The following is a 25,240-nucleotide window of genomic DNA, read 5'->3' on the forward strand; positions in this document are numbered from 1 at the left end:
TTTTAAACGACCATGTATATAGTAAGGGGTTTTCTAAAAAAAAATAATAATAATCGACCATGTACAGGCTTTTTTTTTAAACGACCATGTGTATAGTAAGGCGGTTTTTTTTCTAAAAAACACGGCGTTTTATTTTTTTTAAACGACCATGTATATATATATATATATATATATATATATTAAAAGAGTAAGGCTTTTTTTTCTGAAAAAAACAACCAAAAAAAACAACCATGTAAGACTTTTTTTTTTCAACAAAAAAAAAACCAACCAAGTACAGTAAGGCTTTTTTTTAAACGACCATGCATATATAGTAAGGCGGTTTAAAATAAATAAATTCATTTTTTTTACCCCCCAAAAATGCTAATTTTTAGTAACAGGCATATTTTTTAATGACCACATAAAAAAGGCATCCATTTAAAAAAACAAAAATACAATTTATAATAAGGCTTTTATTTTTTTTAAATGACCATGTATATAGCAACGCTTGTATTAGAAAAAACTGGCAAATGTAATGAGCACTTTTCATGAGTCGTTGGACAAGGCAACCAAAATATGGGAAAAAATCTCAAAAAGTGTTTTGAAGGAGGATGCGCAAGGACGTCATCACTGATAGCTGATAATCTGCTTTACCGCCGCGTGTGCGCGCACGGCAGATTTGTAGAAATAAACCCTTCATATTTCACGTGTGCAGCAGTTGACAGATCAAGAAGCAGCAGCTTATGATGATGCATGCGTCTTTAAACCCTTTCACAATTTGTGCGGCCAAATCCAAAGAAATGGGAACCAATCTGCATTTTTCTTCCCATGATGCACTGCGGCCGCTTCATCCGACGTGCACACGTCGTTCTTCTTAGCATTTTGTTTTTTTTACAAATGTAGATTCATATCTGATAAATGTACAATTTTTTTTAAACATTTTTCCCTGTCCATATTTTTTCGGTATATCAATAGTCTACTTATGATTCTACTTCTTTTTTGAATACAAATAAAACAGCTAAAAACTAAAACAGAAAACACACTTAACAAACACAAATACTTTAAAAATAAAACGAAAAACTAGAAAATATGACTAAAGGACAGCTAAAAAGTACCCCCCCAACAATGCTTAAATTTTTTTTTATGAAAATGAAAACACAGTTTAAAACGACAACCAAAAACAGCTGATGATGAAGGCACCATGTTGAATGAGTGAGCTTAACGAGAGAGAAAAACAAAACCGGAAACGACAACCGTTTGTCCAAACATTGACATTGAACTTGATCAAAACATTGCTTTAATACATGATTGTTTACCAAATCAATAAAAATGTAGAACTTTTTTTTTCTTCCAAAACATGATCCTGCTAGCAAACACTGTCCTTGGTGGAGGTAATCCCATCGCCATATTGAAAAAAGAAAAAAAAGATTTGCTTCAAGTATTCCAAACCTTCAACGAGTCCTTCGTCCGCTCGTCCGCGTCACGAACGCCCGCCGACGAGCCATCGGAAGCGAGCGAGCAGCGGGATGTGGTCTGACGAGTGCTGCGCGTTGGGCAGGCCCGTCCACTCGGTCCATCTCGGGCCGGCCCACCAATGACAGCCTGCCCAGCAGCTGGAGGCCCCGCCCACCAGGAAGGGACTCTGCGTACGCAACATGTGACGTCAACGCGGCTCAAAGCGGGCGTGGCCGCGAGGGCGGGCAGACGTACCGCGCGGCGTGTACAGGATGTAGTCCACCATCATGGCGCAGCGCGAGTGGCACGTGGTGACGGCGGCTCGCCCGTCCGGCGGCAGGCGAGGCGGGTAGCACGAGCGCAGCGGCACGCGGTGCTCCAGGCACCAACTGGACACGCAAACACACACTTAAAAGTTTCACGACTTCAAAACGAGGGATGCTCGTTGAGCAACAATATATTCATCACGATTACTTTGCGAATAATTGAAATGACCATTAGGACGATTTTTTTTGTTTTTTGGTGCAAAACAAGAAAAGGTTTTAATATAAAAAATTGGAAGACAAATACATTTATTTGAAACACTATTTCTTTTGGCCCAAACTTAAATTAGTTATTTAAAAAAAAAAGTGCAAATATGTATACATTTAAAAAACGTATTTTTTACGATAATGCCAATTTTGTAAATGTGGAGTGTAATAATTGAAATTGTAATTCAATTTCAATTAATTAACCAGCCCTATTCAAAACATTTGAGAAACTTTTTTGCAACTTTTTTTGAAAATGTACACCTTTCTTTATTTAAAAAATATGACAAAATGTAAAAACTAGGGATGTCGGGCAATTACATTTTTTTTTAAATCATAATTAATCAAGAGTTATCTCACGATTAATCACAAATTTGATCTGTTCTAAATGTACAATAAAATATTTTTTTCTAAGTTTTAAAACTATTGTTAACATAAAAGTGGAAAAAAAAATTAACTAATAGAGAGATTGCTTTTAGTAATTGATATTTCATAATAACTTATAAAAAGATGTACTGTAAAAAAACAAGTGTGATATTGATTTGTGATTTTTCTGCCACTAGATGGCATAATTGGATTTGTAAGACGTGGGTGACCGCTCAGTGCATTTTTCTTTTCATAATAAGAGCTCTCTCATCTTTAACATGAAGTAACTTGTGAAATTCTGCACATTTAAAAAATTGCATAATACAACACAGTCTCCACAAATATTTGCATTATTATTACGAACTTTAAAATGAACTCAAAATGAACGCACTCATTTTGACACTCGTACTAAAAACCTTTTCAAATCCTCCTTGGCGACCGCTCGTTCGGCGACCGCTCGTTCGGCGTCCGCTCGATCGGCGTCCGCTCGCTCTGCCGCGTCCTCCACCGTCAGATGGGAGATTTCTTGTTCAACTGCGCGCAAATGACAAGACGGCATAAGTGTTTCTTGAGAGGCGCGAGAACGTCGTTGAAGTTTTGGTGGGCGGGGCCGACCGACCGGCGGCAGCGGCGCGGGAGGACGAGGACGCGGCGGAGGTGCAGGTGCTCTCGTACTGGCACTGCTGGCTGATGCCCAAAGCGGGAGACCAGATGGGGCTCTCCAACAGACGCTGGCCCCGAGAGCCGTACTCCTGACCGGACACCTGCGCACGCACGCACGCACACACAATTGGTATTTACAAGGGATAACACAACACAAAACTATACACCATTTTCTCATCTTTCCAATGTGATGCCCGCAAGCACCAGTTAGCCCCAAGGACCACACGAGTAGCCCACGGGCCTCTTCTAAAAATAGCTAACCAGTGATCGGACATTGGGAATTCCTAGGAATGTTGAAGAAGTAATCATTTGAAAATGTAAACACTTCAAGAAAAGTTAAATCATTGTTAATTATTGCAATAATTCCTTCATGTTTTCAGTTCACGTTGATGAATTTCATTATTAATAAAATATAATTGAAGATAATTTGGTCAAATTTCAGAAGTGTGTATCAAACTGGTAGCCTGTCGCATTTACCCAAGAAGTAGCTCTAAGTATCAAAAAGTTTGGTGATCACGGCTCTAAACGACAACTTCCAAAAACACACACATTTATTATTATTATTATTAATATGTGTAGTAGTAGTAGCAGTTATTTTTAATATATATATATTTTTTAATTATTCAACTTTTTTTCAAATACTATATATATATATTCAACTTTTATTTTCATCATTACTGTTATTATTATTTATTCTATTTAAAAAAAAGAAAATATCCAAATATAATTGTGAAATATAATTATAGTCATAATATTAATTTATTTATATGAAAAATAAATTGCATTTTTGGAAGTATAATAACTTATTCCTAATATATGACTACTTTCTGAAATAAACAATATTTTTTTAATACACAGTACAACTTTTTTCTCTTACCTATACAACTTTGAAAAACATACAGCTCTGTTATTTTAACTTTTTTCAAAATATTTTTTTCAATTATTATTAACAATTAGTATTTGTATTTACTCATTTATTTTTACAGAAAATATTTTGGGACTATATGACTTTTTAAGAAATATAATAATAGCCATCATAAATAAATAAAAAATGCAATAATAAATATGTTATATATATATTATATATAACAAATAAAAATAAACTAATAAATAATTTTCTGAAAAATGAACAATGTATAAAGGTTGTACTTACTACCAGTACTGTAATAATTCAAGGTAAAAACTTTTTTAGCAAAAAAAAAAAATCATATTTACAAAAAATTTTTTAGAAAATGTTGGTATTTGTTTTGATATTTTTCTGAAAACTTGCATTAAATAACATTTTAAGAAAAAATAGTTCTAAAAATATATATATAAAAACACACATTTTGGAATCCAACCTTTTTTAGTAAAAAGTTTCGAGTAAAAAGCCAGTTTCAAAAAAAAAAAAAATTCTTTGTAAATTGCAAGTTGTGTTTTTTCTATTTTGGTGAAAAAGGTCAATATGAAAAAGCTTTTTCGTATACTTCTAAAAGTAATTAATTAATTGATTAATTTTTATTATTAATTTTTTACGAATATGTTTTTTCCAAGTAGGAGAGTTTGTTCGCACCGCGCGGATGGGAAGGTGACGATAGTCGAGCCGTCCGGCCGTGAGGAAGGCGAAGAGCGGACTCCACGGTGTGGAGTTGAAGTCCCCGCACAGAACCACCGGGCGGGCGGCGCCGTCGGGGGGGCGGGCCGAGCGTCCGATCTCGGCCAATAGGATGGCCAGCTGGGCCAGTTTGACGTCGCCCCGCCGCGGGTTGTACAGCAGGTGCGTGTTGGCCACACACACAAAGTCGTCGGCGTCGTTGCCGGCGCCGCCCGTCGGCCGCAGCAGCACCACCAATCCCACGTTGTCGCGGTCCAGGAGGGCGTCGCCCGGTCGGAAGAACTCGACGGGATTGGACGAGAGCAGGGACAGGCGAGACGACTTGAAGGCCACGGCGCAGCCGTCCGGTTTCGTCCCCGTGCGCTTCTTGTACACGCAATCGTAACCTAAAAAAAAAAACACACCGCAAAAATTTTAATTCACTCGCTCGCAACAATAAAAATCTTTTCCTACCCTTTAACTCATTTACTTTCAAACCAGTGAAAAATGATTTTTTAAAGTTCGACATTCGAAGGAAGAACATTTCCACTGCTACACGAAAAAGTTTTAACTAGGGTTAGGGTTTCAAAGTAGGGTTTTAAACTAGGGTTAGGGTTTCAAAGTAGGGGTTTTAAACTAGGGTTTGGGTTTCAAAGTAGGGTTTTAAACTAGGGTTAGGGTTTCAAAGTAGGGGTTTGAACTAGGGTTAGGGTTTCAAAGTAGGGGTTTTAAACTAGGGTTTGGGTTTCAAAGTAGGGTTTTAAACTAGGGTTAGGGTTTCAAAGTAGGGTTTTAAACCAGGGTTAGGGTTTCAAAGTAGGGGTTTTAACTAGGGTTAGGGTTTCAAAGTAGGGTTTTAAACTAGGGTTAGGGTTTCAAAGTAGGGGTTTTAAACTAGGGTTTGGGTTTCAAAGTAGGGTTTTAAACTAGGGTTAGGGTTTCAAAGTAGGGTTTTAAACCAGGGTTAGGGTTTCAAAGTAGGGGTTTTAACTAGGGTTAGGGTTTCAAAGTAGGGTTTTAAACTAGGGTTAGGGTTTCAAAGTAGGGGTTTTAAACTAGGGTTTGGGTTTCAAAGTAGGGTTTTAAACTAGGGTTAGGGTTTCAAAGTAGGGGTTTGAACTAGGGTTAGGGTTTCAAAGTAGGGGTTTTAAACTAGGGTTTGGGTTTCAAAGTAGGGTTTTAAACTAGGGTTAGGGTTTCAAAGTAGGGTTTTAAACCAGGGTTAGGGTTTCAAAGTAGGGGTTTTAACTAGGGTTAGGGTTTCAAAGTAGGGTTTTAAACTAGGGTTAGGGTTTCAAAGTAGGGGTTTTAAACTAGGGTTTGGGTTTCAAAGTAGGGTTTTAAACTAGGGTTAGGGTTTCAAAGTAGGGGTTTGAACTAGGGTTAGGGTTTCAAAGTAGGGGTTTTAAACTAGGGTTTGGGTTTCAAAGTAGGGTTTTAAACTAGGGTTAGGGTTTCAAAGTAGGGTTTTAAACCAGGGTTAGGGTTTCAAAGTAGGGGTTTTAACTAGGGTTAGGGTTTCAAAGTAGGGTTTTAAACTAGGGTTAGGGTTTCAAAGTAGGGGTTTTAAACTAGGGTTTGGGTTTCAAAGTAGGGTTTTAAACTAGGGTTAGGGTTTCAAAGTAGGGTTTTAAACTAGGGTTAGGGTTTCAAAGTAGGGTTTTAAACCAGGGTTAGGGTTACAAAGTAGGGTTTAAAACTAGGGTTAGGGTTTCAAAGTAGGGTTTTAAATTAGGGTTAGGGTTACAAAGTAGGGTTTAAAACTAGGGGTAGGGTTTCAAAGTAGGGTTTTAAACTAGGGTTAGGGTTTCAAAGTAGGGTTTTAAACTAGGGTAAGGGTTTCAAAGTAGGGTTTTAAACTAGGGTAAGGGTTTCAAAGTTGGGTTTTAAACTAGGGTAAGGGTTTCAAAGTAGGGTTTTAAACTAGGGTTAGGGTTTCAAAGTAGGGTTTTAAACTAGGGTTAGGGTTTCAAAGTAGGGTTTTAAACTAGGGTTAGGGTTTCAAAGTAGGGTTTTAAACCAGGGTTAGGGTTTCAAAGTAGGGGTTTGAACTAGGGTTAGGGTTTCAAAGTAGGGTTTTAAACTAGGGTTAGGGTTACAAAGTAGGGTTTAAAACTAGGGTTAGGGTTTCAAAGTAGGGTTTTAAACTAGGGTTAGGGTTACAAAGTAGGGTTTAAAACTAGGGTTAGGGTTTCAAAGTAGGGTTTTAAATTAGGGTTAGGGTTACAAAGTAGGGTTTAAAACTAGGGGTAGGGTTTCAAAGTAGGGTTTAGAACTAGGGTTAGGGTTTCAAAGTAGGGTTTAAAACTATGGTTAGGGTTTCAAAGTAGGGTTTTAAACTAGGGTTAGGGTTTTAAAGAAAAGTTTTAAACTAGGGTTAGGGTTTCAAAGTAGGGGTTTAAACTAGGGTTAGGGTTTCAAAGTAGGGTTATAAACTAGGGTTATGGTTTTAAAGTAGGGTTTAAAACTAGGGTTAGGGTTTCAAAGTAGGGTTTTAAACTAGGGTTAGGGTTTCAAAGTAGGGGTTTTAAACTAGGGTTAGGGTTTCAAAGTAGGGTTTAAAACTAGGGTTAGGGTTTCAAAGTAGGGGTTTTAAACTAGGGTTAGGGTTTCAAAGTAGGGTTTAAAACTAGGGTTAGGGTTTCAAAGTAGGGTTTTAAACTAGGGTTAGGGTTACAAAGTATGGTTTAAAACTAGGGTTAGGGTTTCAAAGTAGGGTTTAAAACTAGGGTTAGGGTTTCAAAGTAGGGTTTAAAACTAGGGTTAGGGTTTCAAAGTAGGGTTTTAAACAAGGGTTAGGGTTACAAAGTAGGGTTTAAAACTAGGGTTAGGGTTTAAAAGTAGGGTTTTAAACTAGGGTTAGGGTTACAAAGTAGGCTTTTAAACTAGGGTTAGGGTTTCAAAGTAGGGTTTTAAATTAGGGTTAGGGTTACAAAGTAGGGTTTAAAACTAGGGTTAGGGTTTCAAAGTAGGGTTTTAAACTAGGGTTAGGGTTACAAAGTAGGGTTTGAAACTATGGTTAGGGTTTCAAAGTAGGGTTTTAAACTAGGGTTAGGGTTTCAAAGTAGGGTTTTAAACTAGGGTTAGGGTTTTAAAGAAAAGTTTTAAACTAGTGTTAGGGTTTCAAAGAAGGGTTTTAAACTAGGGTTAGGGTTACAAAGTAGGGTTTTAAACTAGGGTTAGGGTTTCAAAGTAGGGTTTTGAACTAGGGTTAGGGTTTCAAAGTAGGGTTTAAAACTAGGGTTAGGGTTACAAAGTAGGGTTTTAAACTAGGGTTAGGGTTTCAAAGAAGGGTTTTAAACTAGGGTTAGGGTTACAAAGTAGGGTTTTAAACTAAGGTTAGGGTTTCAAAGTCGGGGTTTAAACTAGGGTTAGGGTTTCAAAGTAGGGTTTAAAACTAGGGTTAGGGTTACAAAGTAGGCTTTTAAACTAGGGTTAGGGTTTCAAAGTAGGGTTTTAAACTAGGGTTAGGGTTTCAAAGTAGTGTTTTAAACTAGGGTTAGGGTTTTAAAGAAAAGTTTTAAACTAGGGTTAGGGTTTCAAAGTAGGGTTTAAAATTAGGGGTAGGGTTTCAAAGTAGGGTTTAGAACTAGGGTTAAGGTTTCAAAGTAGGGTTTTAAACTAGGGTTAGGGTTTCAAAGTAGGGTTTAAAAATAGGGTTAGGGTTTCAAAGTAGGGTTTTAAACTAGGGTTAGGGTTTCAAAGTAGGGTTTTAAACTAGGGTTAGGGTTTCAAAGTAGGGTTTAAAACTAGGGTTAGGGTTTCAAAGTAGGGTTTAAAACTAGGGTTAGGGTTTCAAAGTAGGGTTTTAAACTAGGGTTAGGGTTTCAAAGTAGGGTTTAAAACTAGGGTTAGGGTTACAAAGTAGGGTTTAAAACTAGGGTTAGGGTTTCAAAGTAGGGTTTTAAACTCGGGTTAGGGTTTCAAAGTAGGGTTTTAAACTAGGGTTAGGGTTTCAAAGTAGGGTTTTAAACTCGGGTTATGGTTTTAAAGTAGGGTTTAAAACTAGGGTTAGGGTTTCAAAGTAGGGTTTTAAACTAGGGTTAGGGTTTCAAAGTAGGGTTTTAAACTAGGGTTAGGGTTACAAAGTATGGTTTAAAACTAGGGTTAGGGTTTCAAAGTAGGGTTTTAAACTAGGGTTAGGGTTACAAAGTAGGGTTTTAAACTAGGGTTAGGGTTTCAAAGTAGGGTTTTAAACTAGGGTTAGGGTTTCAAAGTAGGGGTTTAAAGTAGGGTTAGGGTTTTCAAAGTAGGGTTTTAAACTAGGGTTAGGGTTTCAAAGTAGGGTTTTAAACTAGGGTTAGTGTTTCAAAGAAGGGTTTTAAACTAGGGTTAGGGTTACAAAGTATGCTTTTAAACTTGGGTTAGGGTTTCAAAGTAGGGTTTAAAACTAGGGTTAGGGTTTCAAAGTAGGGTTTTAAACTAGGGTTAGGGTTTCAAAGTAGGGTTTTAAACTAGGGTTAGGGTTTCAAAGAAGGGTTTTAAACTAGGGTTAGGGTTACAAAGTAGGGTTTTAAACTAGGGTTAAGGTTTCAAAGTAGGGTTTTAAACTAGGGTTAGGGTTTCAAAGTAGGGGTTTAAAGTAGGGTTAGGGTTTTCAAAGTAGGGTTTTAAACTAGGGTTAGGGTTTCAAAGTAGGATTTTAAACTAGGGTTAGGGTTTCAAAGTAGGGTTTTAAACTAGGGTTAGGGTTTTAAAGAAAAGTTTTAAACTAGGGTTAGGGTTTCAAAGTAGGGTTTTAAACCAGGGTTAGGGTTTCAAAGTAGGGTTTTAAACTAGGGTTAGGGTTTTAAAGAAAAGTTTTAAACTAGGGTTAGGGTTTCAAAGTAGGGTTTTATACTCGGGTTAGGGTTTCAAAGTAGGGTTTTAAACTAGGGTTAGGGTTACAAAGTAGGGTTTTAAACTAGGGTTATGGTTTTAAAGTAGGGTTTAAAACTAGGGTTAGGGTTTCAAAGTAGGGTTTTAAACTAGGGTTAGGGTTTCAAAGTAGGGTTTTAAACTAGGGTTAGGGTTACAATGTATGGTTTAAAACTAGGGTTAGGGTTTCAAAGTAGGGTTTTAAACTAGGGTTAGGGTTTCAAAGTAGGGTTTTAAACTAGGGTTAGGGTTACAATGTATGGTTTAAAACTAGGGTTAGGGTTTCAAAGTAGGGTTTTAAACTAGGGTTAGGGTTTCAAAGTAGGGTTTTAAACTAGGGTTAGGGTTTCAAAGAAGGGTTTTAAACTAGGGTTAGGGTTACAAAGTAGGGTTTTAAACTAGGGTTAAGGTTTCAAAGTAGGGTTTTAAACTAGGGTTAGGGTTACAAAGTAGGGTTTTAAACTAGGGTTAGGGTTTCAAAGTAGGGGTTTAAAGTAGGGTTAGGGTTTTCAAAGTAGGGTTTTAAACTAGGGTTAGGGTTTCAAAGTAGGATTTTAAACTAGGGTTAGGGTTTCAAAGTAGGGTTTTAAACTAGGGTTAGGGTTTTAAAGAAAAGTTTTAAACTAGGGTTAGGGTTTCAAAGTAGGGTTTTAAACCAGGGTTAGGGTTTCAAAGTAGGGTTTTAAACTAGGGTTAGGGTTTTAAAGAAAAGTTTTAAACTAGGGTTAGGGTTTCAAAGTAGGGTTTTATACTCGGGTTAGGGTTTCAAAGTAGGGTTTTAAACTAGGGTTAGGGTTACAAAGTAGGGTTTTAAACTAGGGTTATGGTTTTAAAGTAGGGTTTAAAACTAGGGTTAGGGTTTCAAAGTAGGGTTTTAAACTAGGGTTAGGGTTTCAAAGTAGGGTTTTAAACTAGGGTTAGGGTTACAATGTATGGTTTAAAACTAGGGTTAGGGTTTCAAAGTAGGGTTTAAAACTAGGGTTATTTCATTTTTTTTTTTTGGTCACACATTCCCCACTTTTTTGTAGAAAAAAAACTTATATTAAATGTTTGTCAGCAATTTAAAGATTTTTTTGGGGGGGGGGGTTATGAACATCATGACTGAACAAATGTGTTTTTTGAAAATAATTTTTTGCTCAAAATATGTATTTTTCCCCTCCAAAATCAATGTAGGATTGTAATTTTCTTTCTTTTGAAATGTATTTGTGCTCGTATAAAAGTACCTCGTGCTTGGAGCGCGGGCCTGATCTGATTTTCAAAGTGGTCCTCCTGAACTTCCTGCAGACACAGCACCTGAGGGGACAAGTGCACGAAGGTCAAAGTTCAAGCTCAAGTATGGTGTAGGTTACCTGAGCCTGCGTGGCGGTCTCACGTCGGCGTCGTAGTGGCGCAACTCGGCCAGCAGGTTGCGCAGCCGCAGCGGCCAGTGCAGGGCAGCGGGCGGGCAGCTCGGGTACAGATAAGCGTTGGCCTGCAGCAGGTCCTGCGCCAGGATGTTGTACGACATCACCGAGAAGTCAAATGCTCTGCTACCGTGGCGCCGCCCTCTTGCCGCACCGCAGGCCGGCGACGCCTCCCAACGTCTGGGCAGCAGCGACTCCCAACCTTTATTGGGCCGAGACACAAATGTGACTTTCAAGAAAAATTTCACAGCTCACAAAAACTCAAAAAATGTTGAGCATCACTTTGCATTGGCGCTTCACGAAGTGGTGACTGAGTTCCCGGCGGAGGAGGCTCCCCGACAGCTTCCTCTGAGGCGCTCGGCTCGGGTTTGGACCAGCGGCATTGCCCGCCTCCGTCTTTGAACGCACTCGTATCCTTTGGAGTCCTTGCCACGTTTTTGCTCTTAAAATCTCTGCTCAAATCTCTCCCAGGTCGACTAATGTCCTTTGAGCGAGATTCCCACCCGGCGCCGACTCCTCCTCCTCTGTTTTCATCCCCATCTTTTGTGCTCCTCTTCTCCTCGGCGCTCCTCCTGCGTTTGGAAGGTGGCTCGTGGTCCATCAGGAGGCCGGCGGAGGTGGACAAGCGGCGAGGACTCGTCCTCCAGGGAAGAACGTTTGTGAAGCAGACGACGCCCAGCCGGCAGACAGCCAGATGTTGGGGAAAGACGCCACTCAACTGGCCAAGAAACATGGCGCGGCTAGACGCAAAGAGAAGACGATTACAAACACAAATTCATCTGTTTGTTTGTTTTATGGCAGATTTTTTTTCCCATTTCCCCCCACATTACAACAAATGACAGCAATAATTAATAATTACATTAACGCACATCGGCCCACCTAAAAAAAGATTTAAAAAAAACACTAAAAATTAAACAAAACACAATTTTATGACATGCCCGAGATGTGTTTAAAAGAATAAATTATCACAATTGCACAACGAAGGAAAAGTAGAAGGAAAAGGAAGAAAGTTCAACATCGATCGCTATTCGATGTGTAACATCAATCATGTTCGCATTTTTATTTTGTCTTTTGGCTACTCACATGTGGCGGTCTGTGAAGGAGACATAATCGATTACAAAAATGGATATTAAAAAAATTACGAGTAGTTAGTTCTAGTGCGGATAAGATTTTTTTAAATGACAATCCGTTCCGGTTGTGAAAGTAAACACCGACTGTCCTTGACATTAGACGTCATCGCTACGTAAGAAGAAGGCGTCAGAATACACTGATGCGTTTAATGCACCTTAGAGCTTTCTGGTAAAATGTGTGCATACAAATTAACAATTATTTTAGAAAATACATTTTAGTTATCGAGGAATAGTTACTGCAAATTCAACAAACTTCTTTGTTCTACACAAACCAATTACGTACGGGCTGAAATAAGCAAATACATACAAACCGAAAGACATTGGACCTTGCACCGAAAGTCGCCTCTTCCTTCACGTCAAGTGGAACTTGTAGTTTTGTGTTCAGTTTTCACACATTGAGAATCGTGTATAAGACCCGTAAAAGGACTACAAACATGTCAGTGAGGCGGAAATAACGTCCCGGCTGAAAACAAATGTCTGTCGCTCTCTATTTTTTTTTCCTCTAGTGTTATAATTTTGCCAGTAACATTGGCAGTATATGTTATGCTTTATTTTGCACATTTGAATCGCGATTACGCGTTGGCCTTTTTGTAACTATCGAATAAAAAAGTCGACGAAATGTCTAGAAAGAATGAGGTTGTGACTTACGTGGATGCGGATCTGCCAGCTAGCATCAAGCGCGCCGGTTACCTCCTTTCCAAACAAGCATGTCAGATTTTCTGCAACGACGTGTTCAGATGTTGCTTTTTTTTTTTTTTAATCCACATCAGCACGATGGAAGGAGGGATTGATTTTGACGAGGGGTCCGTGGCGCCCCCTTCGGTGGACCTTGGCTGGCCGGCTGTCGCTATTGCAAACCCCCTTAGTTTACTTCTCACGCGACTGTTATTTCTCCGTAATTATGACGAATGACAGCGACGTGACAAGGAAAAGTATCTAATTTGGTTATACTTTTGAGTACCCTCTCAATTGCTTAAATCTGTATATATATATATATATATATATTTTTTTTATTATTATTTTTTTTATTATTATTTTTTTTTAAATACCCTGATTAGAAATCATTATCTTGAACCTGGAAGCAGAATGGGAAACAAAAAAAAATCATACACTCAATGAAAATAAATAAATACATAAATAAATAAATAATGGAGTTGTGTGCTTTTGTGCTTAAACTTTTTTCTCTCTCCTCTACCTCTTGTCTTTCAAGTTGCGTGCATGCGTCAAAGTGTCCAAACCTGAACTGAACACTTACGCACACACTGCAAATACACACACACACACGCACCCTTTTCACACTAACATACGCACAAGTCAACCTCAAGCCATCAGAGGAGTCCAGCATGGACCGAGAGGCGCAGGTAAGAAGCGCAAACATTGAACTATATTTAAATATTATTTAAAACAGGATTAATTATAGTTTCAGTTGAACTGAGACCGTCGTCGAGTAATAATTCACTTGCTACATCGCATTAAAAAAAGAAAGGAAAAAGAAACACTACTATTTCGGAGCAAACGATCAAATACATACAATGACGCTCATTGCTTCATTTGTCGATGAATGGATGTTACACACGGCCAATAAGGCAATATAGGTAAATGCTAATGGAACCACGGCCTCCAGGGGGCGCTACAAAATGCGCTTGCAGGTAATCATAACGACGTCATCTAATAATGTAATATCACAGAATGATCCACTATTAAACACTATCAAATCTTTTTTCTTTTTTTTTTAACCTGGTCACAAGTTCATAAAGTATTTGTTGCTGTTTTTCGCCTGATTGCTACAAATGCATCTTATGGCTTTTCAAAGGAGGAAGCACCAATTGACTATAAGGAGCAAACAATATCTAAAAGCAGCATCACCACTTGAGTCATTTTTGAACTTTTTCAAAAACAAAGAAAAAAAAAACAGTTGGATCAACAAGAAGTGTCCAGTTGCTTCTATTCAACCTTTGAATTGACGTGAATACAATAATGTATACTTAAGGCGGTACAACTATGTGTTTGCTTTCCATTTGTTGAATTATTTGACTTCAAAAGTAATGATTAAGCGCACATTTGTAAAACGATTGAAGGCAAACAAGCTATGTTTCTATGACACTGGTATTATTTATTTAGCTATAAAAAAACTAAAAAACAACCCTGAATCGAACTCCAGTCCTTTTCTTTTCAGTTTTCTTGTTTGGGGGTCATGAATAATGTTTACTATTAGTTGACTTCCTCACCCGATTTAGTTTGACCAGCAGATAACAAACACGCGCATACGTTTGTCATGAGCGGACATATTTGTGACTTTCCTTCCTGTGAAGTAATGCAGTGCAACCTGCTTGAGCACCGGTTGAGGCGTGTCACATGCGTCGTTTACCGTCGTCGGTTGTTGATGAACACAATCATGTCTAATAATATCCCAATAAAAATGACAATGACGTGTCTCGAGCGCAGATCGAGGAGATCGCGTCAACGGCCAAATTTGGAGATCTGATCGAGTTCTCGTACCCCATCGGATACTCGCACTGGGGCGTGTACCAAGGGGACGGCCATGTGATCCACTTTGCTGTGGCGGGTAAGCAATTCAAGAGTTCCCGGGTGTCTTGAAAACATGTCTTACTTCTTACTTGCAAGGACAAGTGCTACCCATTGAGAAAAAAATGACGAAAATACTCGTCGCTGGCAGTAAACGTTCGGATTCCAGTTGACGACTTAACATAAAGGCACCGAGAACAATTCTCTGAAGACGTTTCCTGTGTGTTGGTTGCGCAGAGGAGGGCCACATGATGAACAACATCCGCACCTCCCTCCAATCCATGTTCCCCCTCTGCGGCGACCTGCTGCTGGGCGCCACCCGCATCCGCCGGGTGCCGCTGGGCGAGGTCACCGTCCCCAGCGGCGTCCACATCCTCCTCTGCAACAACCGCCACGCTTTCAAGCCGTCCTCGCTGGAGGAGATAAGGCGGCGGTGCGACGCTCTGGAGAACGAGGAGCTCAACTACAACCTCTTCTGGCTCAACTGTGAACACTTCGCCACATTCGTGCGATACGGGAAAGCCGTCTGCAACCAGGTACGCGCGGCAGGGCTGCCTTTTGCTAAGCCAAATAGATGCTATGTTAGCATTTCTGTTAATGAGCTAACAATAGCATATCATTACTTTATGGCAAATACAAAAGGCGACGCTAACATAATATAAACATCGCAACGCAATATTCAGATAGCAGATGTAAATAGAGCTATTTTTCAAAACTTAAAAAGGTGATTTGCAGATATTTGATATTAAAAAAAATACAGTGTACATTAACAGGTCCTCTCTCCACAGATTCCAACCAAGCCCAAAAACGTAGAGACCGAGTCAGCCACTAAAGCCTTCCAGGACATCGTTGACTCCAAAACCACCGACAAAGACACTTCCTAGTCTCTCACACGCACACAAACTCCCAACAGATATACACACAACATGTATACAATTTTATAAATAAATAAAAAATAAAGTCATAATAGTAAAACTGCTGACTTAAAAAAAACAAAAAAACAAGGATGAGTACGTTTCTAAATAGAGGTGCAGTGATCCATCAGATGGAGCTGTGTATGCCACTGGTTGCTGCTTTTTAATGACCATCAGCGCTACCTACTGGACTGGAGTGGAATAATGAGGTTTTGCCTTGTTTGGCCTTGACAGAGGTTTTAGTTGTCTTTTTTTTTCCCACTGTCACTCATGTGTGTACCAAATAAAGTGGCCACTGTGCTCACAAAAAAAACACTTTATATCCACGTTTTTGTTGTTGTTCGATGTTGTATCTTATGGCGTAATAACAAGCTTGTAAAGCAGTCCAACCTGCTTGAACACGTGTCGGACTCGCTAGTTGAGGTTGAGGCGTGTCACCCGCATCTTCTATTTGTGTTGTTGTCGTACACAATAATGTCGAGTGACACGTCGAAGAAAATCAATAGCTTCTTCTGCTTTAAAAAATGTTTAGTTGCCACAAAATGGCACCAAAGTAAAAAAAGAAAAGGAAAAAAGGTACATTACTGCCACCTACAGGACTGTAGTGGAATACTTCCGGGGAAAACGTTGCCGATTGTTTGGCCTTGATGGAATTTGAGTGTGGACCTAATAAAGTGGCCGGTGTGCAGAGCGCATATGGAAAAAAAAAATCCAACAGCGATGAGTAGGTTGTTACAAAACTTTATTGAGGAAAATAAGCCATCACCCAAGTCCTTCCTGTCGTTCACTTGTTACCACACTAAAATATCAAAACGCAGCTCATCAAAATACAAAGCGTGTGTGACACAAAACATGCAGCGCAACACACAGGAAGAGGTCATGACCTCACTTCCTGTGCAATCTTCTCTCACAGTCCGTTACAACATGCATATTTGACACAAGCTCGCTCGCGCTTACCCAATACGCACACGCAACCCAATCTGCCAACATTAGCACACGTATGCCGGCCGCCATCTTGGGAGGGTAACGATGGCAAAAACTGTATTAAAAACTGTTTTGGAACATTGCGACTGTGGCAAAAAAATAATAATACATCGTGTAGTAGAGCTGATTGATTGTATTGATTAATTCAGGACACATTTTTAAAAGTGATTTTTAACGATTTATATCGTTTACAGGGCTAGGTTACAAAAGCAGTCACTGTTGAATTAGCTTTTTTTTTGCTAAATCAATCAAAATTTTATTTCTATTACTATATTCAATTTACATTTTTGTAAAAAATAAAGTAAAAATCTAAGGATAGATAATCCAACCCTATACTGTAGTTGTGTGTGTTTTGGGTCAGCACACTACTCAGCAAGCAGGTGAGTCGCAATCAAGCTTTACTACCAAAAGATGGCGCTCTCGTCCTCCAGAAAAAAAGGAGCCAACAGAAGACGTCACACGCTCTCCATTTAAAACAAAACATACTTGAAATTTTGAGTGTCATGCTGAGATGTGCACATTCAATTAATAGACAACAACAAACTGATATGTGCTTTTTACAAACAACACATAAATAAGACACAACTTTAGGTACACTTGCCTTGTATTGCACACCTGGGTCGGGGGTAGGGTTCTAATATTTTAATCACCTCATTTAGATACACGAGTCAACATTTTTACTAAATTGTGCAGGTGTACCTAATGTTGTGTCCGCCGGGCGTAGCCACTAAACAATAAATAAGACAATAGAAGAGTTTTAAGGTGCACTTGGTGTCTCTTGCCCACAAAGCCGTCACGGCGAAGGTGGTCGTGAGGTCGTCTCCTAACCCGAGGGTTGTGGGTACGAGACCAGAGTATGCAGAAATGTCCTTGAGCAAGATACTGAACTTCGAGTTGCTCTTGATGCCGTGTCGAGTACCATGAAGGTAGAAATGCCCTCGAGCGGAGGTTCTCAAACTTTTCGGGTCCAGAGGGAAATTTATATATTTTTTGTTGTGTTGAGATAAAAAAAAAAAGTGACATCTTTGCAAGAACAAAGACGCAAGTTGCTGGGATAAAGAATGAAGAAGACGAGAAGGCCTACTTTTCCAAGATCAAGTCAGAGTATCCATGAAAGTTTAACGAGGGAAGAGAAAATAGATCTGCTGTTTAGCATGAGGTCATGACCCTTCCCATCGCCTGATCGCCATGGTAACAATCTGATTTGAATCACATTATGAGATAGACATTGTAAAAAGAAAAGAAGATCAACCTCAATTTTTAAGTTCAAATCAGAATGAATAATTCAATATTTGAATCACACAGAACTAAAAACGAAAATGTTTCCGCAGGTTGTCGCGGGAATATGCAAATCGATTTCGAAATCGTCATTTGCTGATGGACCCTCATCTTGCGAAGCGCCGCGTGCATTTCCCGTAGCAGTCTTGAGGATTTGCAGCCAAGCGGCCCCCAGACCTGGTTTGGGCGGGCTTGCGTCTGCGGTGGGGTCATGAGAAGGGGACGTCCCATCGCTGCGTGGAGGTGCCCGGCTCGCACGGGCCGATGACCAGCATGCGAGACGAGTCCAGCCCGTCCAGCGCCATGGCCGAGTCCAGGCAGAAGCGAGACGCCACGTGCTCCAGGTGGGTGCCCGACTTCTGCCAGCGCTGACACGCACACACACACACACACACACACAACAGATTCAGACACACTTCCTGGATGGGCGGAGTCACACAAGCTAAACAGGAAGTACTTACTTGCGGTCAGCCCCATAACAACGACAGAGCAAAAATGTGAAAATGCATGCGAACAAACAAAATGTGTGAGAGCATATGTGGAATTCAGCACACATCTTTAAGCGTCCAGATTTATGCACACTGTTACCTCTCTCACATTAAACTGAAATTTGTTTTAGACATGAACAAAATGCTCTCTCATCCTTGCAAGTACCACTCTCACATAGGGAACTTGAAAAGGGTCAAGCAAGCCAAATGCTCTCACACACTGCTAAAATGCTCTCACATTTGAATACAACACTCTCTCACAAAAGTGAAACATTCTCACTCATTAACAAGAGAAACACTCATACACACTACTGAAATGCTCTGGCACTCACAACAACTCTCACACGAAGAAGTGAAACATTCTCACACACAATGAACTCTTACAAACAAACAAAAAAACACTCATACACAACATACATGCTCTCACAAATTACTGAAGCACTTTCACAGGCACAATTGTAAACCACACTCACACCGAGAGGTGAAACATTCTCACAGGGGTGAAATTCAAACTAGTAAAACACTCATGGCAGAAATGCTCTCACACACAAAATGCTTTCACAGGTTATTGAAGTACTCTCACATTCACAAGTGAAATGTTGTCATGGTTTTTCTTGCACATCATGATTGACTCATATACAATGACGCCATACAAAGTTTCCTGCGATTGGCCAGCGATTGGCCAGCGATTGGTCCCTGCCTCTCACTCGAAACAAAAATAGATGGATGAACACATGAGATCTCACACTCATACACATACATGCACTAAACAGTTGCTGAGGTGTTGCTATCAAATTTCGGCGGCCTCCCTCTTGACAGGAGTGACTCCCCTGCCTGCTTGTTCCACTGTACTCCCCCTACCCAACTCTCATGCACACACCCCCCCCCCACTCTCTAACTCTCTCAGGTGATTTATGACTTGTCAGATTGCTTTCCGCTGCAGGGGCTTCTGGGACGTCGTCAAGGTGCCCACTGGTCAGGTAATGACAAGTGTGTGTGCGCGCGTGTGTGTGAGTGAGAGGCAGATGTGAGAGAGACACAGAGAGTGAGAGAGAGAGAGAGAGAGAGAGAAGGCGAGAGGGCGCTAAAAAGAGAGCAAGTGAGACAATGATGAGAATGAGAGAGGGAGAATAATGTGCAAGAGATTGAAGCAGATAGCAAAATAGAGAGAGAGGAGAAAGAGAGATACAAAACTGCAGATATTGGTTTTGACCACTTGGGGTGGCTACATTCCACACTGTTGCATCTGCAACTTTGAATGTGCGCGGCTTTTAAAGGCGGGGCCAGGCCCGGTGAGTGACGTGGGCGTCAGCCAATCAAAGTGTGCACATACTTGCTTGGCATCGTCCACATGGCATGGCAACAGCAGAATCTGCGACGCCGGGAAGGTGGCGGTGACGGACACGCATTTGTCGGCGCGCTGTCGGATCTGCTGGCCCGCAGTGTAGATCCACTCCTGCGCAAAACAGTCACAGCGTGTTTGATTTTTTCCTCCCCTATTTCACCGTTTTTTCTTTCCATTTTTGTTGATTTTCTTTAGTCTTTTACATTTTTTTCCGGTTATTTTTCTCTTCTTTTCCTTTTTGTTGTCTTTTTCTTCCTTTTCCTTTTGTCTTATGTTTCTTTTCCTATTTTTCTCCTTTGTTCTTTTAGCTTTTGTTTCTTTTTGATTTTCCACCATGTTCTCTCTTCTATTCTTGCCATTTGAAGTTTTCCTTTTTTCTTTTCTTCTAAGTTTCTTTCTTCTTTCTTTGTTATTTTCCCTTATGTTCATTCTCTCTCTTTTCCATTACAGTAGTTGTTTTTCCCTCTCCTTTTTCACATTTTTCTTTTTTTACTTTTCTATTCCGCTTTTGTTGATTTTCTTCGGTCTTTTTTCTCTCTCTCGTTTCCTTTGACTTCTTTCCGCTTTTATCTTTGTTGTCTTTTTCTTCCTTTTGTTTTTGTCTTGTTTCTCCTTTTGTTCCTTTCCAACACATTCTCTCTTCTTTTTTTCCATATTTTTCATATTTTTCTCCTTTGTTCTTTTAACTTTGATTCCGTTTAGATTTTTCTCCACGTTCTCTTTTCTATTCTTGCCATTTGAAGTTTTCCTTTTTTTAAATTTCTTCCAAGTTTCTTTGTTCTTTTCCGCTTTCCTTCTTTTCCACCCTTTTCTCTCATTTATAGATTTATTGACCCTTAATTTATTCAGGCAGGGCGAGTGAGAACAGATTCTCATTTACAAAGCTGGCCAGCTTGAAATATGGATCTTCTCATCACTTTTTCGACAATCTTTCTTTTTTGCACATTTGATTTATTTTCTCTCCACTTCCCCCCCCCCCTTTTCTTTTTCTTGTTCCTCAACTTCGTGATCCTTTTCGAATAATTGCCCAGTGAGCGTTCAAGAGAAGCCAAACATGCGCCGTAACGAGGTCACTGCCGCACCTGGCTTGTGTGCGCAAAGGCCAGTGAATCGAATGTGGTCACGCACGCACGCGCGCGCGCGCGCACAGATGAAAGTCATGGTTAAATAACGAGCATGTTGTCAGACACGCTTACGAAACGTTCCTTCATCACTTTGGCCGTAAATGTGTTTATTAGCATCGTGATTGACGCGCGACCGTTCGTCTTGGCCACTTAATGGAGACGTCGCCAAACGACGACATTGGCTACACGACCTCAATTACGCAATAATCACACGCCGACGGCCTTTCAATTTGCGCTATGAAACGTTTCATTTTGCTCGAATTGAGCGGGAAAGCATGTTTTGACAGTTGTTCGTTTATATTTGTGTTGTTTTTTTATGCAAGCAAGACAAAGCGGTGACCATTTTCACTTTGTTTGCTTTGCTATTTTTGTTATTATGCTTGTTTTTTGTTATTCTTCGTATTATATTGCGGGGCCAAACTTGACCCGTTTGAGAACCACATTAGTGACTTTTTTGTTGTGTTTGCGCTGCGGACCTGATTGCGTGCGTGGGCCCCGTCCGCGTCCACGCAGGGCGCCAACATGAGGACGGGCGTCTCCTGGCCGTCCACGCGGCGAGACTCCAAGCAGTTCTGCCGCTGCCGGATCGGGCCGGACTGCCAGTCCGAGTCGTCGGGGATCCTAACGGACCAAACACCACAAGTTTTTGGCAAACCAGCACAATTTGTTTGATATTCTTCTTCCTACCTACTGAGCGTCTAATTTAGCCGGACGATCTCACATGAAGACAAGAAAAAGGAGCAGAAGCTCATCAAGTCCCTCAAGATGGAAAACGACGCAGGTGGACTTTCAAGGCTTAATACTTTGACGGACTTTCTGCGGTGATCAATTTTAGAAAGTCGTTAATTCAATCTGCTATCTCGCCGCCACTTAATAAGACCTCAAAGGTTATTCCTCGTTTGGCGGGGGGGGGGGCCGCTCCCGCGAGAATCGCGTTCTTCATTCCATTCAGGGGATTAACACGCAAGTGTGTGTGTGTGTGTGTGTGTGTGTGTGTGTGTGTCCACCTCTAACTCATTAGTGGACGTTTCTATTCGGCAACTGGAATCAGCCAGACAAACATATTCAACACGGCTTGCCTGTGAACATTTCCCAAAACATTTGTGCTTATATTGTCACAATATTCTTGAAAATGCTTGAAAACAGCTGCTCCCTCTAGTGGCCAAATATGTGGATTGCGTGTACAACATAATCCAAAACAAAATTGAAGAAATCCAAATGGATCAAAGTAGTAGAAGTGACGAAATGAAACAATATTGGGCAAAAGTATTGGGACACATACAGGAAGTAAAAATGGAAGAAAATGCACAAAAAGTATGGTAAAGAGAACGAGACGGCGAGATGGTTACTGACTTGAGTTGCGGGTAGACGTGCTCCAGGTACCACTTGAAGGGTTTGCACTTGAGCTTGCGTCTCAGCTCCACGCGGCCGCCGATGCTGCTGACCACAAAAAGTCCCGTCAGACACAAAAGCTGCCGTCATCGCCGACCTGCCGGCAAGACGGCGGCCGGCGATGCGTCAGAATGTCATCGCGCCGTCTGCGTGCGGCTGATAAACGCTGACATTTAAATGGCGATGTCTCGCCCAAACGCAAACCAAGCAGCTTGGAGGCCTGCTGCGTGATCGGGAACGTGCGCGAGTGATTGCGCGTGTGCGTTCTTACTCTCCGTAGGATTTTCCTCGAGCCGCTGGCCGAGCAGAGTAGTAGAAAAGGCGAAAGTCGTCCATCCAAACTTCAGCTGTGCGCCGAGTGTTCCTAACACACACACGCACGCACGCACACGGTTTACTACATGCCTTTTTGTTTGTTATCACATATGATACACTGCGATACGGATGAAAGTGCTAAAAAGCTTTTCTAATAGCCTTTATGCTAACAGCCTTTGTGCTAGTAGCCTTTGTGCTAATAGCCTTAATGCTAACAGTGTTTGTGCTAATAGCCTGAATGTTAATAGCACTTAGGCTAATAGTCTTTGTGCTAATATGCTAATATGTGCTAAGAGGGTTTGTGCAAATAGCTTTTATGCTAACAGCCTTTGTGCTAGTAGCCTTTATGCTATCAACCTTTGTGCTAATAGCCTTTATGCTAACAGCCTTTTGTGCTAGTAGCCTTTATGCTATCAACCTTTGTGCTAATAGCCTTTATGCTAACAGCCTTTGTGCTAGTAGCCTTTATGCTATCAACCTTTGTGCTAACAGCCTTTACGCTAACAGCCTTTATGCTAGAAGCTTTTGTGTTGGCAGCCTTTATGCTAACAGCCTTTGTGCCGGTAGCCTTTATGCCAGAGGTGGACAATCTCGGTCCTCAAGAGCCGGAGTCCTGCAGGTTTTGGAGGTGTCTCACTTCCAACACAAGCTGATTCCAATCAACAGGATGGTTATCAGGCTTATGCAGAGCTGATCACATATCAGCTGTGTTGGGCAACATGCAAAACCTGCAGGACTCCGGCCCTCGATGCTCACCTCTGCTTTACGCAAATGTTTTTTTTTTTTTTTTTTTTGCAAATAGCCTTTACGCTAATAGCTATTTTGCTATTAGCCTTTATGCTAACAAGCCTTTATGTTGCCGTGTTTGTTTCCGTACTTGATGTACGTGTTGGCGTTGCCCTCCGGGAAGACGTAGGGATGTTTCTTCCGGAACACGTGACCCACGCGGCTGCACGGAATAATCTCCAAGCTTCCGCCGCATTGCCACACCCGGAAGGAGATCTCTACAAGCGCAAAGAATTCAGAGATTTCCTTTTTTTTTTACTTGGTTACCTGCTTAGCATGTTTGCTTGTTACCTTCCCGACTCACCAAAGTTCTCCCCCCCCCAGATGTCCATGGCCGTGTCGTACTTGCCCCAGTGCTTGAACCACGCGCTGTCGATCACGAAGAGGCCGCCTGCGATGATGGGCGTCCTGTCACATGGGACAAACGTCAGCGTCCTGCTACTTGTTTGTCTTTGTGTGTGTGTGTGTGTGTGTGTGTTGTACTTGATTGGCAGGGTGGGGTCAGTGCGGCGATCCTTCTCCTCGGGTGTTAGCCCCTCCCACTTGAAATGAAGACTCCAATCAAAACCTGATGAGGGGGGAAAAAAAAGGGAGTTAGTTTTATGTCAGGTTTTACATTTTATATCTAAAACCTAGATCAGGATCTAAATCTTTGAGATTAGTCCTTGCGTTTGAGATTTGGGTTCAGTACTTTGAGAAATGGCCTCGTTTGGGTCTGAAGTCCTTAGATCTTCAAAACTGAGCCTTAGTCAAGTTTTTTAGCGATTCTAAGATTAGTCCTATGTCAGGTCTTAAGGTTCTATCTAAAGAGGTCAGTCAGGTCTGAAATCCTTATGGTTAGGCCAAGATCTGAAAAAAACCCGAGCCTTTGTTAGGTTTGAGTGATTTTGAATCCTAGGTCAGGTTTTAGGTCTGTGATGAGGTTTTTGATTTTGAAGATGAGAACTAAATCAGGTTTTTAATATTTATATATAAGATTTAGCTTTGTTATTAAAACTGGGTCAAATGTGAGTCCATGAGCTGAAGACCAGGTCATCGCTTTCGGTCTCTGAGATTCGTTTTAAATCAGGATTTACAGATGAAGGTTTGAAGTCATTAAGATTAAGGCCTTGGTTTGAAAGGTTTAGGCCTAGATAAAGTCTGAAGTCTTTGCTCTGGGTCACATGAGGTCCACGTGAAGATGACCGGAGTAGTTTGGTGTGGTGTAGGCGCACCTCCTCGAAGGTCAGCAGAAGCGGCCACGTAGGCGAACGTGTCCATGTTGATGATGTCGATGACGGGGCTGACCACCCTGGTCGGGTCCTGAAGACGAACAAACACAAAAAAGGACTTACCGATTGTAAAATGGTATCGTCCGGGTACCGCAGTATGCAAGCAATATTCATCTGGAGCTAAAAGGCCGCTGGACTTCCCCGAGGTTAATAAAGACCTTGGCACGCGATAAAAGATCGTCTTTGGAAAAACCGTAGCGACTTCCCAGCTCGCTAGCGCCCCCCCCGTTAACCTTTAAACGAGATCCCGAGTGGCCGTTAAAAGGAGGACGTGGCCCGGCTCCAAAGTCGCCATGGCGGCGTCCCGTCGGCTCTTCGCGGGGATGAAACGCCTGCTGGAACCGGCGGCTTTAATGGCGGAGCGTGCCACCATTAGCGCGGTCAAACGGCCGCCAATAATATTAGCCGGCAGGTGGGACGGTCGCGGGCCGTTAGCCGCAGGGTGCGTGCGCAGAGGACGTCGGCTGTGTGGCTGTGCACAGTCGGCCTCGAAAACTAGTCACATGTCTGTGCTCATTTGTTATTGTTATTTTTTTTTTCATTTAATAAATGGTTGCAATGTAAACGCCTAAGATTTGTTTAACAAAAAACTCATTGTTACCTCCGCCAAGGAGCTACTTGGTTGTCTAATAAAAAAAAATAGCTTAAGTTAAGGACTAGAGCAGAAACCAGATCTAAGATTTTGTTCCTAAATTAGGTTTTAGGTCTTTGACATCAGAAGTGGGGCAGGTCTGAATTTTTTGACATAAATCCGAGGTCAAGTTCTATTTTTCAAGTTCAACCAGTTTTGAGATCAGGCCTAGGGCAGATTATTTTTATTTTTTTAAGAGCTCAGTATTGCTCATTCGGAAATGTCATCATCATTGC

At 41.0% G+C, this 25,240-nt stretch overlaps 3 protein-coding genes across 4 annotated transcripts in view; 1 reads left to right on the top strand and 2 right to left on the bottom strand.

Moving 5' to 3' along the window:
• Positions 1 to 431: 431 nt before the first annotated feature.
• On the bottom strand, positions 432 to 12,805 carry angel2 (angel homolog 2 (Drosophila)). The gene is given in 10 exon segments (XM_086060416.1): positions 432 to 1,537; positions 1,539 to 1,618; positions 1,687 to 1,820; positions 2,741 to 2,858; positions 2,944 to 3,088; positions 4,540 to 4,967; positions 10,641 to 10,710; positions 10,790 to 11,022; positions 11,103 to 11,560; positions 12,599 to 12,805. Coding segments are annotated over 10 exon segments (1,773 nt in total). The 5' UTR covers positions 12,625 to 12,805; the 3' UTR covers positions 432 to 1,456.
• A 365-nt stretch (positions 12,806 to 13,170) lies between these two features.
• LOC147158886 (phospholipase A and acyltransferase 2-like) lies at positions 13,171 to 15,702 on the top strand. Its single transcript, XM_086061299.1, has 4 exons — positions 13,171 to 13,311; positions 14,396 to 14,516; positions 14,714 to 15,012; positions 15,265 to 15,702. Exons 1-4 carry the CDS (start codon positions 13,294 to 13,296, stop codon positions 15,358 to 15,360), a joined length of 534 nt encoding a protein of 177 aa, XP_085917425.1. The 5' UTR covers positions 13,171 to 13,293; the 3' UTR covers positions 15,361 to 15,702.
• A 413-nt stretch (positions 15,703 to 16,115) lies between these two features.
• The window catches only part of galnt14 (UDP-N-acetyl-alpha-D-galactosamine:polypeptide N-acetylgalactosaminyltransferase 14 (GalNAc-T14)), a 49,833-nt gene continuing 40,708 nt past the window's right edge, over positions 16,116 to 25,240 (bottom strand). Inside the window, exons 7-15 of one of the 2 annotated variants that reach the window (XM_086061578.1) lie at positions 24,317 to 24,404; positions 23,586 to 23,670; positions 23,407 to 23,510; positions 23,194 to 23,320; positions 22,273 to 22,365; positions 21,963 to 22,046; positions 21,086 to 21,230; positions 19,474 to 19,596; positions 16,116 to 18,020 (exon numbers count right to left, since the gene is read on the bottom strand). In XM_086061578.1, the coding sequence (XP_085917704.1) occupies positions 17,862 to 18,020; positions 19,474 to 19,596; positions 21,086 to 21,230; positions 21,963 to 22,046; positions 22,273 to 22,365; positions 23,194 to 23,320; positions 23,407 to 23,510; positions 23,586 to 23,670; positions 24,317 to 24,404 (1,008 nt within the window). In that variant the 3' untranslated portion in view covers positions 16,116 to 17,861. Of the gene's footprint in view, positions 18,021 to 19,473; positions 19,597 to 21,085; positions 21,231 to 21,962; positions 22,050 to 22,272; positions 22,366 to 23,193; positions 23,321 to 23,406; positions 23,511 to 23,585; positions 23,671 to 24,316; positions 24,405 to 25,240 lie in introns of both variants that reach the window. The other variant, XM_086061577.1, reaches the window with a different exon arrangement.

Source organism: Leptonotus elevatus, chromosome 18 (assembly GCF_054856555.1).
Source record: "Leptonotus elevatus isolate MCC_2025b chromosome 18, RoL_Lele_1.0, whole genome shotgun sequence".
NCBI classification, from domain to species: Eukaryota; Metazoa; Chordata; class Actinopteri; order Syngnathiformes; family Syngnathidae; genus Leptonotus; species Leptonotus elevatus.

Coding starts and splice junctions, on each gene's coding strand:
- LOC147158886 (XM_086061299.1), top strand. Junction 14,517..14,713: donor GATCCACTTTGCTGTGGCGG/GTAAGCAATTCA, acceptor TTGGTTGCGCAG/AGGAGGGCCACATGATGAAC. Junction 15,013..15,264: donor GGAAAGCCGTCTGCAACCAG/GTACGCGCGGCA, acceptor CTCTCTCCACAG/ATTCCAACCAAGCCCAAAAA.